The sequence below is a fragment of the Enhydra lutris genome, unplaced genomic scaffold, assembly GCF_002288905.1.
Source record: "Enhydra lutris kenyoni isolate GAN:26980312 unplaced genomic scaffold, ASM228890v2 scaffoldscaffold9, whole genome shotgun sequence".
Lineage (NCBI taxonomy): Eukaryota > Metazoa > Chordata > Mammalia > Carnivora > Mustelidae > Enhydra > Enhydra lutris.
Window position 1 is genome coordinate 16,331,278 of NW_019154093.1, and position 16,564 is coordinate 16,347,841.

The following is a 16,564-nucleotide window of genomic DNA, read 5'->3' on the forward strand; positions in this document are numbered from 1 at the left end:
GAAAGTCTTGGTCCCATTTGTCAACTGATTGGCAAGCTTGACTGTGCTATGGGAACTACAGATTAGCTCAGTATCTGAGGGACTTTTGGGAGGTTGCAGAGAAGAAAGGGTTACTTTTGGGATGCCATCCTTGCTAGTTATGATTTCTTTCCCAGTTGGGCTTTTGTCCTTAATAAAGAGTCCATCATTGTCAGGCATGGGTACCAACCTGTGACACTGATGGGCTGTACCTTCTGGTAGGAGTAAAGGATTTAGCAGGTTGAGGTGGGTTATATGTGTGATAACCCAAAAAGCTCAGGGCCCTGGCCCATCTAGATTTTCTTGTGCTCTGTAGTGTTTCTTACCTTTTTCATTCCGTCCTGTTTTCTGAGCTAACGCTGCAGGCAAGGGCAGGCTGCTTCTTGGGCCACACTGCGGCATCCTGGCCCTCCTTTTTACTCCTCTACCTTTTTTTTTTGTCAGCAATTTGTCAATTGTCAGAGACATGAGGAAGCCAGTCCTGAAAGATAGTTCAGTCTATTCTAGGAGGAGTTTGTCAGTCTGTCCTGTTCAGACCCTGGAAAGAGAAGATGCCGCCCCAGCCTTTCATGCTCCCAGCACCCACTGTGCTCCCTCCTAGCTGATGCTTCTTTTTTTTTTTTTTTAAGATTTTATGTATTTGACAGAGATCACAAGTGGGCATAGAGGGAGGCAGAGAGAGAGGGGGAAGCAGGCTCCCTGCTGAGTAGAGACCCTGATGCGATGCGGGGCTCGATCCCAGGACCCTGGGATCATGACCTGAGCTGAAGGCAGAGGTTTAACCCACTGAGCCACCCAGGCGCCCCCTAGCTGATGCTTCTTGGTGGCACACAGAAGTGCTGCATAATAACTCTGTGTACAAAATCTTTGATTCTTACAGTAATGTGAGTTAGGGCAAAGTAGAAGACTTGGGGTCAGCCTTGGCTCTGCCACTTATAAACATATTGTGCAGGTGAGACTGCTCAGAAACTCAGTTACTTCTATAGTGAGTGGATGGCACAGGTCTACCTGAAAGGGACACGATCCAGATCAAGAGAGAAGATCTGCGGAAGTATTTTGTAAAGCGTATGACTAGGCAAGGGATTGACATTGTTGTCATCTGATTTCAGTTTTAGAGGTTAGGAGAAGTGTGATGACTTGCCCAGTTGCTCCCTGCCAGGACCTAGTGAGCTGGGACCTGAATCCAGGCCTGAGATTTTTTTTTTTTTTTAAAGATTTTATTTATTTATTTGACAGAGAGAGATCACAAGTAGACGGAGAGGCAGGCAGAGAGAGAGAGGAGGAAGCAGGCTCCCTGCTGAGCAGAGAGCCTGATGCGGGACTCGATCCCAGGACCCTGAGATCATGACCTGAGCCGAAGGCAGCGGCTTAATCCACTGAGCCACCCAGGTGCCCCCAGGCCTGAGATTTTAAGACCTGGCTCTTATCCCTTATGGTCTTGGATATAACCCAAAACTTGGTGTAGGAAGCGTGGCTTAGGTATGGGAGGAGTGGCCCTGTGTGCCTTATCCAGACCCATATATGTTCCTTTATAAGATCTAGAACACACAGCAAGTCAGAAGAAACATGCTGGGAAGATGCATAAAAAACAAGAATGCTACTCAGGGCTCATGTTTCAGAGAGAAAAGTGGCTTTTAATCGTGGTATCATTTTTTGTTTTTATAAGTGGAGGGGCGCCTGGGTGGCTGAGTGGGTTAAAGCCTCTGCCTTCAGCTCAGGTCATGATCTCGGGGTCCTGGGATCGAGCCCCGCATCGGGCTCTCTGCTCAGCGGGGAGCCTGCTTCCCCTCCACTTTCTCTGCCTGCCTCTCTGCCTACTTGTGATCTCTGTCAAGTGAATAAATAAAATCTTTAAAAAAAAAAAAAGGATAAGTGGAGAACTCTGCCAGAACAGAAATTCAGCAGCAGTTTATTAATAAGAGCTCTGATAGCCTTTCATCTAGCCAAACATTTGATTTGCTGAGTTGCCAGAGTTTGGCTGTTATTTTTATTATTTATTTATTTATTTATTTATTTATTGTTTTAAAGATTTTATTTATGTATTTGACAGAGAGAGATCACAAGTAGGCATTGCAGCAGGCAGAGAGAGACGGGGAAGCAGGCTCCCTGCTAAGCAGAGAGCCCAACTCTGGACTCGATCCCAGGACCCTGAGATCATGACCTGAGCCGAAGGCAGAGGCCTAACCCATTGAGCCACCCAGGCACCCCTATTTTATTTTATTTTTTTAAAATATTTTATTTATTTATTTGATAGAGACACAGCGAGAGAGGGAATACAAGCAGGGGGGAGTGGGAGAGAGAGAAGCAGGCTTCCCGCTGAGCAAGGAGCCCGACGTGGGGCTCGATCCCAGGATCCTGGGATCATGACCTGAGTTGAAGGCAGACATGTAACAACTGAGCCACCCAGGTGCCGCTTATTTTTATTTTTTTAAAATATTTTATTTTGGGGGTGCCTGGGTGGCTCAGTCATTGGGCATCTGCCTTTGGTGCTGGTCATGATCCCAGGGACCTGGGATTGAGCCCTGCGTAGGGCTCCCTGATTTGCTCCCTGATTCTCCTTTTCCCACTCCCCCTGCTTGTATTCCCTCTCTCTCTCTCTCTCTCTCTGTTAAATAAGTAAAATCTTTAATTAAAAAAAAAAAAAAAGATTTTATTTTTGGGGCGCCTGGGTGGCTCATTCATTAAGCATCTGCCTTTGGCTTAGGTAATGATCCCATGTCTTGGGATCAAACTCCGTGTCGGGCTCCCTGCTTGGTGGGAAGCCTGCTTCTCCCTCACCCACTTCCCTTGCTTGTGTTCCCTCTCTCTCTGTCTAATAAATAAATAAAATCTTAAAAAAAATTTTTTTTTTAAAGATTTTATTTATTTGACAGATCACAAGTAGGCAGAGAGGCAGGCAAAGAGAGAGGAGGAAGCAGGCTCCCTGCTGAGCAGAGAGCCCGATGTGAGGCTCGATCCCACAACCCTGGGATCATGACCCGAGCTGAAGGCAGAGGCTTTAACCCACTGAGCCACCCAGGCGCCCCTAAAAAAATTACAAAAAAAAAAAAGATTTTATTTTTAGGGCACCTGGGTGGCTCAGTCAGTTGAGTATCTGACTCTTGATCTCAGCTCAGGTCTTGATCTCAGGGTCATGAGTTTGGGCTCTGCACTGAGTACGGAGCCTACTTGAAAAAAAAAGAAAGGTAATAGATTTTATTTTTAAACAATCTCTACACCCAGCTGGGGCTCAAACTCATGACCCTGAGATCAAGAGTAACATACTCTTCTGACTGAACCAGCCAGACACCCCAGAGAGTTTGGGTTTTAAGTCTCTGGATGATGGTGGGAGGAGGTGGTTCTGGAGACCGGGTATTCCTACAGGGAGCTGGGATTGACTTTCCCTTCCACAGAGACCCACAGGGATATTGTGTTAACTCAGCTCATTTATTAGATTATTTATTAAGTGCCTGTTATGTGTCAGGTCCTGGGGGTCCCATGATGCCTGTCCTCAGGGAGCTTCAGTTGAGAGGGACCCAATTGTTGACACCTATTTCCGCAGGGTCTTTTAGGTAATTTCCTCAAAAGTTTCATTTCCCTCGTGGGCTCCAGAGTCACAGCCTTCTCTGTTTCAGGGCTGGACCTTGGAGCCTCTAGTCATTTTTTTATCTCTTTATTTGTTTTGGATGTCTTAAAAATTATTTTTAAATTAAGATGTAATTGACGTATAACTTGGTATTAGTTTTAGGTATACAACATCCAGGCATTTTTAAAGTTGAAAATTCTAGGTCTAATTCTTTTTTTTTTTTTTTTTTTAAAAGATTTTATTTATTTATTTGACAGACAGATCACAAGTAGGCAGAGAGGCAGGCAGAGAGAGAGGAAGGGAAGCAGGCTCCCTGCTGAGCAGAGAGCCTGATGTGGGACTCGATCCCAGGACCCTGGGATCATGACCTGAGCCGAAGGCAGCGGCTTAACCCACTGAGCCACCCAGGTGCCCATCTAGGTCTAATTCTTTAATGGCAATGGTGGTTATTCGTTCATTTCATTCAACCAACATTTACTGAGCAATTCTTTGTGTGGGGCTCTGTCTTCTGCACCAAGTTATATAAAGGCAAGTCTGACATGGTCTCTGCCTTAAGAAGTTCCTGTCTAGCTGAGGAGATTAAGTATAGTAGAGTGTGATTAGTATTCTAGTACATATAGCGGTACATGAACTGCAGGGTATAGTACAGTGCCCAGACTTTGGAAGCACATAGACCTGAGTTCAAATCCTAGTTCTGGGGGGCACCTTGGTGGCTCAGTCAGTTAGGCGGCTGCCTTCAGCTTGGGTCATGATCCCAGGGTCCTGGGATGGAGCCCCATATCAGGCTCCCTGCTTAGTGGAGAGCCTGCTTCTCCCTCTCCCTCTGCCTGCCGCTCTGCCTACTTGTGCTCTCTCTCTCTCTTTCTATCTCTGTCAAATAGAAAAATAAAATCTTAAAAAAAAAAATTCTAGTTCTGCTACTTTCTACTAGTGTGATTTAGGATAACTGTTCACCTCCTCGAACTTCATTTTCTCTAAAACTCCCACTTAGTTGATTGCTCTCTGGATTATAGAAGAGACTATAGGGAAGTGCTTCTTATTAATACAGTGCCTGGCACTTTGAAAAGATTCAGTAAACCGCTATTATGTTACAGGGTGCCACAGGAGTGTGGAAGTGGGAGAGACTGACAGCCTGTGGTCCTTGAGGAAGGCTTTGCATAGGAGGTGACATCTGAGGAATTTGCCTGTGGGAAAGAATTATGGGCAGAGGGATGACATGGGCAGAGAGGCCTAAGGAAATCCAGCATTAGGAGTGGGAAGGAGTTATAACTTCTTGGACTAAGACAAGCTGTGGAGACTTGTCAGAGAAGTTACCTGGGGCCTTATTGAGAAGTGCTAAACTAATGAGCTTGGACTTGTTTCTGGAGGCAGGAGGGTCAGTGGAGGTTCTGTGTCTGATTGCATAGCACAGCACAAGGCTGTCCAGAGGGGGAGCATGCTGACTTGTTTGTTCATTCTTTCACGGGTGTTTGCATTTTGAATGCCTTGCCCAGTATGGACCAAAATGGGGACTTCAGGTAGAAGAGGCACAGGCCTGATCTTGCCTGTGTGGTTCTTGGGGAAAGTGGGAGGACCATAGGGTCCTTTACAACTTTCTCGAAAAAGCCTTTAAAAAATGGTGTGTATGGAGTGGTGAGTGACAGGGAGAATAGGGATTGGGGAACAGATGCAAAAGGAAGCAAAGAGAGGCTCTTCAGGTGTATGAGCTGTGGATTCTGCAGGGTGAGGGAAGGATGAGGCTGGGCTAAGTCCCTTTAGCTCTGACAGCCTAGACATGGCCTCTACACCAATCCAGAAGGCATCTGGCTCAGTAGGTTCTGGGCTGGTTGGGCTGATGGGGAGGGAGGATTCCCTGAAAACATGGGTCTAGAACAAGGTTGAATGTCTCTGAAGAGGGTAAGCAGACTGCTAAGGCTCTGAAGGTTGGGGCAGGGAAAAGGAGGGGAGGTAATGGAATCCAGGGAATCCTTGCTTTATGAATATAGCACTGATGGTCTGGAAACTGAAGATCTGTTTTCCCTAATAAGCAGGTCAGTTCTCCCTCTTGCTGTGCCCTGCTTGGTTCCCAAGGCCCCAGGATCTGTAATGTTTATGATTCCTCTTTTCCTGTCTACACAAAACTTTGCTATCATTAGGGATGCCACATCATGCCCAGGCCTAAGTGAGAATTAATTTCCTTGCAGGGTCACAGACTTAAGAACTCTGAGAATCAGACATACCAGGCATTGGACAGCTTGAACACCAGCCGGCGGGTGCTTATCTCCGGGACTCCCATCCAGAATGATCTCCTTGAGTATTTCAGCTTGGTACATTTTGTTAATTCAGGCATTCTGGGTAAGAAACCAGCCTTTTCTGCTACATTGGAGAGGAGCCTTGCTTTGGCCTTGGGAGTGTAACTCTAGCTGAAGAGAGAAAGGGGAGAATGCTACTTATATGTAGGTCACTAGGCACTCTTGGAGGAAGACTCCTTTTGTCAGGGAGTAGCTTAGCCATTGGAGACCTTGTTTCTACTGAACAACTCAGCAGGGCCCACACCGGCCAGTTTTCCTACCACAGAGGTGGTAGGGCTATGCATGATGTGTCACTATGAGCTGGGCATGGAAATACTACCTCTAGGCATTTTGCTCATCACATCCTAGCTGCCTCGCAAGAGCTTTGGCCTCAGAGCAGACTGTCGTGGGCAGTTTTTGTTTCTAAACTACTTGTTAATGTGCAATTCAGTGTCATTAAATGTGCTTACATTGTTGTGCAACCATCACCACTGTCCATCTCCAGAACTTTTTTATCTTGCAGATCTGAACCTCTGCCCATTAAACAATTACTCCCCCTGTCCCATTCCCCTCAGCCTCTGGCAACCACAGGTGGGTAGTTCTAGCACATAAGTATCTGTGGGAGGGTTTGCTAGTGCTACCCCAACTTGTCAGTGCTCAGGAAGATAACTTTAGTCAAGAACCAGCTAAGCAGCAAGATTTTCATAAAGCGAACACATTTGTGTAACCACTATCAGATCAATTACTGCCACCATATCTGTGGCACCCCTTCTTTTTGTTTTGTTTTGTTTTGTTTTTAATTTTATTAGAGTGGGGAGGGGCAGAGGGAGAGGGAGAGAGAAGCAGACGAGTGCAAGCCCAGTGTGGAGCTTGATCCTACAACCCTGATATTGTGACCCAAGCCAAATACAGGAGTCAGATGCTCAACAAACAGCCACCCAAGCGCCCCTAGCAGCATGCGCCCCCCCCCTTTTTTAAATATTTTATTTATTTATTTGACAGAGACACAGTGAGAGAGGGAACACAAGCAGGGGGAGTGGGAGAGGGAGAGGCAGGCTTCCTGCCGAGCAGGGAGCCTGATGCAGGGCTTGATCTCAGGACCCTGGGATCATGACCTGAGCCAAAGGCAGGTGCTTAACAACTGAGCCATCCAGGCACCCTGCAGCACCTCCTTCTCATCACTGTTCTCTCCTTTTCCCCCAGAAGTAAACACTCTTCTGAAACTCGAGATTGTTTTGTTGTTGTTGTTTTTAAGATTTTTTATTTATTTATTTGACAGCGATCACAAGTAGGCAGAGAGACAGGCGGCGGGGGGGGAAGGAGGCTCCCGGCTGAGCAGAGAGCCCGATGTGGGGCTAGATCCCAGGACTCTGGGATCATGACCTGAGCTGAAAGCAGAGGCTTTAACCCACTGAGCCACTCAGGCGCCCCTCGAGAGTGGTTTTTGCCTATTTTTTACTATATAGTAGTATATTCCTAATACAATATTCCTAATACAGTATATATTCCTTGACATCTGGTTTCTTTCTTTCTTTTTTTTTTTTCAACATTATGTTTATGAGATTCATCCATGTGGTTGCTCATGGCAGTAGTTTGTTTTCTTCTTTGTATACTATTCCTTTTTTTTTCTTCTTAAGAGAGGTAGAGAAAGAGGGAAGCATAAGGATAGAGGGAGATGGGGAGAGAAGATCTTAGGTTCTACGCCCAGCATGGGCCCAATGCTGGGCTCCATCCCACAACCCTGAGATCACCACCTGAGCTGCAATCAAGAGCTGGATGCTTAACCCAGCTGAGCCACCCATGTGCCCCAGTGCTATTCCATGTTCATGAATATACCAGAATTTATTTATCTGTTCTGTTAATGGATAGTTGAGTTTCCAGTTTTTATTCTTTTGAGCAATGATGCTGTGAACATTCTTGTATGTCTTTACTTGAGCATGGTGTGCATTTCTCTTGTGTAAATACGCATTCTCTGTCCTACAGGTGGAATTGCTGGGTGATATGTTATGCATGTGTTCAGCTCTAGTAGATAACGATTGTGCTAGTAATTCCAGTGTTGCTCCATCAGAGGTCAGCACATTTTTTCTTAAGGGGCTAGATAGTATTTTAGACTTTTGGGCCACACTGTCTCTGTTATAAGTACTCAGCTCTGCTACTGTAGCATGAAAGCAGCCATTGAATGTAAATGAGTGGGCATGGTTGTGTTTTAATAAAACCTTTATAAATAGAAACAGGTGCCTGGCCCATGCTGTAGTTTGCTGACCTCTACTCTGTATCATCACCGATATTTATCTTAAGAGAAATCTTTAATTTTAGTCACTTTTTAAAAAAAGATTTTATTTATTTATTTGTGAGAGAGCTCGAGTGGGGAGAAGAGGATGAAGCAGGCTCCCACTGAGCAAGAAGCCCGATATGGGGTTTGATCCTAGGACCCTGAGATCATGACCTGGGCTGAAGGCAGCAGCTTAACTGACTGAGCCGCCCAGGCTCCCCTAAAATTTTACTCATTTTGGTGGCATTTGCCTAATGTTGAATAAAGCTGAACACCTTTTAATATGTTTATTGGCCATTTGAGATCCTCGTTTGTGAGATGTCGGACTTTTTTTTATTCCTGGCCAAAAGAAAACCCTATACCCATTAGGCAGTCACTCCCTATTTCTCCTTACCTTCAAACTCTGATAACCACCAGTCTGTGTTCTCTCTCTATGGACTTGCCTATTCTGGACATTTCATATAAATGGAATCATACAATATGTGACCTTTATGTTTGCCTTTTTTACTAAGTACAGTGTTTTGTCCGCCCTGTGGCATGTATCTGTACTTCATTATGCTGAGACATGCTGCTTCATCTCCTAGAAGCAGCATATAGATGGGCCTTAAAAAAAAAATCCGGTCTGACAATTGTATTGTCTTTTTAATTGGATTACTTGGTCCACTTATATTTGATGTAATTAGTTATATATTTGAGTTTTAATCTATGTGACCTTTCAAGTCCCCACTTGCTTTGGTAGCTCTCTGATCCATTCAAACAGAGATTGCCTATAATTTGTCTAGCTTTGTTCTTGACAGGAAGGTGATCTGAAACAAAGTAGTCTGCCTCTATTGGCAGTGGGCTAATCATTCCTTTTTTACATTCTTTTTTTTTTTTTTAAGATTTTATTTATTTATTTGACAGAGATCACAAGTAGGCAGAGAGGCAGGTGGAGAGAGAGGAGGGAGCAGGCTCCCTGCTGAGCAGAAAGCCCGATGCAGGGCTCTATCCCAGGAACCTGGGATCATGACCTGAGTCGAAGGCAGAGGCTTTAACCCACTGAGCTACCCAGGTGCCCCTCTTTTTTTTTTTTTTAATTAAAAAAATTTTAATACAGTTCAAATCAGTGTGCCAGGTTCATTTCAGCTCCTTCACTGCCAAACCTGGGAGCTGGGATTGCTTTAGTTTCTCTGCCTTCTCTTTGTGATGACCAAGGTTAAAAGTATCTTCTGGGTCAAACTCTAACCTTCACATTATCCCTACGTTTCTTGATTTTGACAGATTTAACATCCTTTTGCCAGGCTGTAAGCGGCAAGTCCTTCATTTCTTCAGTTTTTTGCAGCATGGCTATCAGGGGCCCCCGGAGGAGCATGTGGCTGGCACAGCAAGTGACTAGAAGCGAGGACAGTAAAGAGTGAGACTCCCCCCCGTCCCCCCCCTTTTTTTTTACATTCTTTAGTGCTTTAATTTTCCCTTCTGTCTTGTCTTAGGAACTGCCCATGAATTCAAGAAGCATTTTGAGTTGCCAATTTTGAAGGGTCGAGATGCAGCTGCCAGTGAGGCGGACAGACGGCTAGGAGAGGAGCGGCTGCGGGAGCTCACCAGCATTGTGAATAGGTAGTGGTAGGGCAGGGGGCTGGGCTGGGCAGCAGCACCTTTCTTCAGGATTTTCTCCCAAGTTAGGCCGTCAGAATTGCCTCCTAAACCATCCTTTGGGGCCTAATGTCTAATCTAATCCTTTGGGGCCATGGCCTGTAAAGGCTAGGATTCTAGGGAGTGGGACCTGTGCCCTCTCCAGAGCCACTGAATAAATGGAGGTGTCTTGCAGGTCAGGTCCCTGCTTTCTTCCTGGCCAGGGCCCTGTAATCTGTTTTTGGGTTGCTTTGCACCCTATTGAGGAAGCTCTTTTCTGATGTTGCCAGACTCCCTGAGCAAAATATGCCTTGGAGCATTGTTAGTACTTCAGACGCTTTCTGTCAGTTAATCTCAGAGCTAAAGCACCAGGCTTCCCGTCTCAGGCCCCATAGCCTACTCTGACAGGTAGAAATAGATCTGAAAGATAGGTGTGTCTCCCAGACTAAGAGGGCTTTTCCATAGGGCCCGCATAGGGGACAAGTACATTTGGGACTGCTCTGTTGTAGATAATACACTTGATGATTTATATCCTGGAGTCCTGCCCCCTCCTCTTCCCAATTTTTTTTAGATGGTAGGAAGGAGAGTACTGTGTTTTAGGTTCTACTCCTAGTTCTCAGGAGCTACTCCCTAGGTGCCTGATCCCTGTCCATCCTGGTCTGCCAGGAGGTATGAGCTTAATTTCACTGAACCTTGGACCATGTGGTATTTGAGCAAGTATAAGCAGAAACTCCCCTAAGGACTTAGTGGTTTGCAGCTTGCTTTCCCTGTCTGAACACCAGGCTCAGTGGGGAAGTCTTGACCTTCTCTTGAGGACCAGCTAAACTTTTTTTTTTTTTTTTTTTTTTTAAATTTTATTTATTTATTTGTCAGAGAGAGAGAGGGAGAGAGAGCAAGCACAGGCAGACAGAATGGCAGGCAGAGGGAGAAGCAGGCTCCCTGATGAGCAAGGAGCCTGATGTGGGACTCGATCCCAGGACGCTGGGATCATGACCTGAGCCGAAGGCAGCTGCTTAACCAACTGAGCCACCCAGGCGTCCCGAGGACCAGCTAAACTTTTGAAGAGGAAGACAAAGCATTGTCAAAAGCTAGATTGTTTGAAAGGGTCTTTGTTCCATGACTGAGACTCTCATAAAGATATATTTGCCATAGGGCTGATGGGTCTCTGACATTTGATACTACAGAAGAGAGATAATCTTTTGGATTGTTTGGGTGGTGGCTTTTTTTCCAGTAGCTAGCACAGCATTTTTCCCAGCCTCTTGCCTTTTTACCTGTCTTCCCAGGTGTCTGATACGGAGGACATCTGATATCCTGTCTAAATACCTGCCTGTGAAGATGGAGCAGGTGGTTTGTTGTAGGTACGGAGCTCAACTGAGGGGTGTAGAGTGAGTGTGGTAAGAAAGAAAAAAAAAAAAAGCTCAGGCCGTGAGGCATGGCTGGGTTCTCACAGTGTCTTCAGGGCAGAAGTATGGTCCACAGCCTTTCCCACTGACCCAGCTGCCTTTTTTCAGGCTGACACCCCTTCAGACTGAATTGTACAAGAGGTTTCTGAGACAAGCCAAGCCAGCCGAAGAGTTGCGTGAGGGCAAGATGACTGTGTCTTCCCTTTCTTCCATCACCTTACTAAAGAAACTTTGTAATCGTGAGTTGGGTCCATGTCCTGGGGTCCTCTGAGAGAGTGAGCAAGGCAAGGGTAGGTTCCCGTATGGTTCAGACACCTTCCAGACTTGTCTAGAGTCCTCATAAAGGCCACATGTGATTCTAGCCCTCCCTGAGGTATGAACCCTACATTGTGTACTCTGTAAACCAGACCCTTTGTTTTGAAAAGTTTGGCTTATTCCCTGCCCAGCCCTTACTCAATGCTTGGGGTATATGGGACTCTGTGTGAGTATGTGCACACACATATGTGCAAATAAAATGTTGGACAGGAGGAAAAATAACAAACCTTGCCCTCTCTGGTATAGTTCCCTTTTTGTTGGGAGAGCACACTAGTGAGCAATATGGTCCCAGATGGAACTGACTAAGATAGTGGGATTTGGGGCCAAGCAAGTCTGGTGCTGAGGAAGGTCTTGATGGATAGGCTTCCAGAGGGGGTTCCAATGAGCACTGAAGTGGAAACTTCCGAAAGCACTATAGCTGGCATTTTGCATTTTGCTTGTGGGTTGTCCCCCCGCCCCCAGATCCAGCTCTAATCTATGACAAGTGTGTGGAAGAGGAGGATGGCTTTGAAGGTGCTTTGGAAATATTTCCCCCTGGTTATAGCTCCAAGGCTCTAGAGCCCCAGCTGTCAGGTAAGCTAGTCTTTGCGTTCCTCTGAGAGGAGGAGTGGGAGATTGTCTCTGTGCTATATGTATCCTTGTCTCAAGGTATGGTATCAGGAGTAAGACTCCTGGGGCATAGGGATGGCCTGCTGGGGGCTAATAGTTGCTGATTTCTCCAGGTAAGATGCTGGTCCTTGATTACATTCTGGCAGTGACCCGAAGCCGCAGCAGTGACAAAGTAGTGTTGGTGTCCAATTACACTCAGACACTGGATCTCTTCGAGAAGCTCTGCCGGGCCCGAAGGTAGGGAAGGGCCTCATCAGTTTGCCAAAGCAGTGTCTCCCCGACCGTCCTGCTACGCAGAGTAGGTGTTCTGACTGGTGCATATGGGCCAAGACGCGGGTATGGTAGGGGCTTCCCAGAAAATATCTGTTCTCTTATTGTTGTGATGGTCCCAGCTCCATCTCTAAGCACAATAGCCCCTGGTCCTGCCCCAGGTACTTCCAGAGGACAGAGTTCTGGCCTCTAGCTCCCTGCTCATCCCTTTGTGAATTTAGGGCCTCAGGCTGTAGATGAGTAGCCTCAAGCATGGTTCAGTTCCTTTGGTAGCAGGGCTCTGCTTCCTTTTTGGGTTTTGATCTTTGGATTCCCCTTCAGGTACTTATATGTCCGCTTGGATGGCACAATGTCCATTAAGAAGCGAGCCAAGGTCGTGGAGCGCTTTAACAATCCGTCGGTAAATACACAGCCCCTGTTCCTACACTACCAATGCAGTAACACCAGAATCAAGGGGTGGTAGAGAAACTATAAGGGTGCTCTTTTTTAGGGTCTCTTTTTTTTCTCCCCCTTTTCGGGTGAGTGTGGTGGGGTTCGGCAAGTTAGTGATGGCTGGGCTGGGAAATTGGCAAGGAGACAAATTGGTTGTCCTTACAGCATGAGAGTACAGATGTGTGAGAGAGAACAGTCTGCTGGACTGAATAGGATTCCAGTTCAGGCTGTAAGAGGTTCTTTTTCTCCTGCTTCCTCTCTTTCCAGAGCCCTGACTTTGTCTTCATGCTAAGCAGCAAAGCTGGTGGCTGTGGCCTCAATCTCATCGGGGCTAACCGACTGGTCATGTTTGACCCTGACTGGAACCCGGCCAATGATGAACAAGCCATGGCCCGGGTCTGGCGTGACGGTCAAAAGAAGACATGCTATATCTATCGCCTGCTGTCTGTAAGGATGGTGACAGTGGTCATAGTAGGGGTGGGTCATAGAAGAAGACCTTCAGGACCATCTTGGGTTGTCAGTACCTCCCGTTGGCCCCTCTGCCTCTCGCAGTGGCCAGGCTACGCAGCTTAGCCAGAGCCCTTTATTCTTCTGTTTTTTCTTCCTCTCTCCACCCCATTCCTTCAAAACCTTTACTATGCCATCTGGATACCTGTTCAATGGTTAACAAACTCTCCTGTGATCACCTTCCTTTCCCAGGACACCTGCTTTGCCTCATGCCTGATTTCTGCCATGCCACTTGCCTTGTAATCTTCTCACATTCCATGTGTCCCATGGGGCGAAGAGGTATTGGCATTCTCCAAGTTCTCAGTTATCATTCAGACCATCCACACTATAGTTCTCTTTTAAAGCTCATGTTATCTCACTTGACTACTTTTTTTCCTTGTTACACTCCTCTATTCTATGCCATTTTCCTAATTCATTGATGACTTTGGATACCAGTGCAGTCTTCATTTTTCCCCTAGATCATCTTGACTTCAGGGACCATGCAGTTCTCTAGCACTCTGGCCTTCATGTTTCCTTGACCTCCTAATGAGCTCTTTAACTCCCCCTCATTTAATTACTCCCAGGGCCACACTCCAGAACTTTAATAGTGCCAAAACTATACATAGTTCCAAACATTAATAGCTATCTTTCTAGTCTCACTTCTTGTCCTTCCAGCTTTCTCATACCTCCTACATCTGCTTCAAACTAATGTCCCTAGTACCCCACCTCCCCCCAGTCTGGCTCGACTTCTCTTTCTGTTTGGTCTGATTCTTACTGTGTATTCTTTCAGCCACTCTTTCCATAAAATCTTCTCCACTTGGATCATTACAACTATTTTCAGGTTCTGCACCATGTACAATTTGCAGGTATAGATCAAAACTAGCACAAATTCACATATTCCATTTTGGCAGGCGAGAATTCTACCACTGAACCACCCATGCACCAATACATATTCCATTTTGGACTGGACCATATCACTGCTAGCCTTCACCACTTCCCTCAAGTTTCTTGCCTAACCCTGTCTATCATTCTTTTTGCAGAGACCTTATCTTCTACTTCAAAGAGAAAACGTAGGCTACCGGGCTTGACTTTTTTAGCCTCTCTTTTGTAAATCTCTATACCTGGCTCTTCTCTTCCCATCTCAGAGGAAGATCATTTCCTTCTTTTTGGGGGCTCATCATTCTAGCTTTGCCCTAGACTCTTTCCTTTCCTTAGTTGATTAATTTCTCCTTTATTTCCCTGGGTCTACAAACATGCTCAAGTAGCTCTCATCTGAAAACAGTTTCTTAAGCCTCCATCCAATTGTAGCTACTACTTTGGGTTACTTTCCATTCATTCATAGTCACATTTTTCCAAAGCTAACATACAAACTACAAACTAACTTCACTTCCTCATCTTCTACTCACTCATCAGACCATTTATGCCACCGAACCTGTTTTTGAATGTACTACTGGCTTCCTAATTGACAAAACAAGAAACTCTTGGTTTTTTTTTCCTGTGAATCTGACACTGTTTACCACTAATCCTTAAAATTCTATTCTCTCGAGAAATTCCACTCTGGTTTTCCCACCTCTTGTGATTACATACACTCATTATATTGGCAAATCTCTAAATTTTTAGCCTGGATCTCTTACCTGAGTTCTAGACCTGTTTTGCCATTACCTGTTGTACAATTCCACTTGCCTGTTTTATGAACACTTTGGATATATGGTGGACTAAATTCATTTTCTTTCTGAATTCTGTCATTTAATGGCTCCATTATCCAACCATCCCAAACCTGGGTATCATCCTACTGGACCATTCTGTTTCCTAAAAACAAATTGTTATTTTTACTTTCTGGAAATTTCTTTAACTTCTCTCTGTCCCATGCTAAGGTCACAGTCCTTTCTCACTTGGATATTGCAGCAGCTTCCTAATTCTTTACCTTTGGTCTTAATCTGTTCTTCATATACTGCTTCCAGAATAAACTTGGCGAAAATTCTGATTTTGCTTTTCATCACTTGCAGGACAGTGCCAAGCTCTTTCAGCCTGGCATCCATTATTTCTCCAGTATGACCTCTGCTGACTCTCAATCCCAGCTGAGATTCCCACTCTACATTCCCACTGTCCCTCAGACAGGCTCAAGTTCTCACTCTTCTAATAGGCCAGGCTTATTCCTTTGTTCCTACGTGGGATCTAGGAGCTTTCCCTTCTCTCTTTCCTTGTAGGCCATCTATTCATGTTTTAAAATTCAACTTGAGGATAATCTTTCAAGCTTCCCAACATTCCTCTCTACTACCATCCCTCTTTTGGGCCCTTGGGTATCCTATACAGGTTTTTATTATTGTACCAATTAGTTTTTGTCTCTCCCACTAGCCTGTGAGCTCAAGAATAGGGATTATATTTGATTCTTCTTTGTATCCTCATGCACAGGGCCTGGCCTAGGATACCTTAATGATATTTATTGAGTGAGAGAGACCTGGGCTTGGTGTGGAGCTCTGGTGAAGCTGCTGCAAACCTCAGCTCACTCTGAAGGAATTTAGCCAGGCCATGAAACCCTCCATTTGTACAGAAAATATCCTGGGTGAGCAGACATGTACGAGTCATGTTCTCAAGAAATAGACTGGGAAAATGGGCTCAGCTAAGCAGATGTGTGGCTGTAGGATTTTGGGTTTTCTTTTATTTCTCTTTCTCTTGGGTGGCTATAATTTCAACTCCTGGGTTTTCATGCCCCGTGTTTGGGGATGACTTAGCCATGTACCCCGGGTCTCTGCACCCCAGGCCGGAACCATTGAGGAGAAGATCTTTCAGCGCCAGAGCCACAAGAAGGCACTGAGCAGCTGTGTGGTGGATGAGGAGCAGGACGTGGAGCGGCACTTCTCTCTGGGGGAGTTGAAGGAGCTGTTTACTCTCGATGAGGCTAGCCTTAGCGACACTCATGACAGGTGCGTGGAGTGCCCTTACTGGCATTACCTCTGAACTCCCTGCACAGCATGGAGATGGGCTCTATAGTCATCACAGCTCTGTCCTCTGCCCCCAGGCTGCGCTGCCGCCGCTGTGTCAACAACCACCAGGTCCGGCCACCCCCTGATGGTTCTGACTGTACTTCAGACCTGGCTCAGTGGAACCATAACACTGATAAACGGGGGCTCAAGGATGAGGTACTCCAGGCTGCCTGGGATGCTGCCTCCACTTCCATCACATTCGTCTTCCACCAGCGTTCTCATGAAGAGCAGCGGGGCCTCCGCTGATAAACCAGTTGGTCTGGGTGTAGCTGTTAGAGGAAGGAGACAGGGAAAAGGGGCTCCTTGCCCCATAGGACCCTACTGAATTT

General features: G+C 45.9%; 1 protein-coding gene across 1 annotated transcript in view; it reads left to right on the forward strand.

The window, feature by feature from the left end:
• Nucleotides 1-16,485, forward strand: part of LOC111142773 (RAD54 like) — a 30,253-nt gene extending 13,768 nt beyond the window's left edge. The window contains exons 9-18 of the mRNA XM_022496068.1: nucleotides 5,767-5,917; nucleotides 9,595-9,721; nucleotides 11,020-11,094; nucleotides 11,248-11,378; nucleotides 11,917-12,027; nucleotides 12,177-12,300; nucleotides 12,655-12,733; nucleotides 13,033-13,212; nucleotides 16,012-16,175; nucleotides 16,271-16,485. Coding sequence (XP_022351776.1) covers nucleotides 5,767-5,917; nucleotides 9,595-9,721; nucleotides 11,020-11,094; nucleotides 11,248-11,378; nucleotides 11,917-12,027; nucleotides 12,177-12,300; nucleotides 12,655-12,733; nucleotides 13,033-13,212; nucleotides 16,012-16,175; nucleotides 16,271-16,481 — 1,353 coding nt within the window. The 3' untranslated portion in view covers nucleotides 16,482-16,485. The remainder of the gene's footprint in view (nucleotides 1-5,766; nucleotides 5,918-9,594; nucleotides 9,722-11,019; nucleotides 11,095-11,247; nucleotides 11,379-11,916; nucleotides 12,028-12,176; nucleotides 12,301-12,654; nucleotides 12,734-13,032; nucleotides 13,213-16,011; nucleotides 16,176-16,270) is intronic.
• The last annotated feature ends 79 nt before the right edge of the window (nucleotides 16,486-16,564 follow it).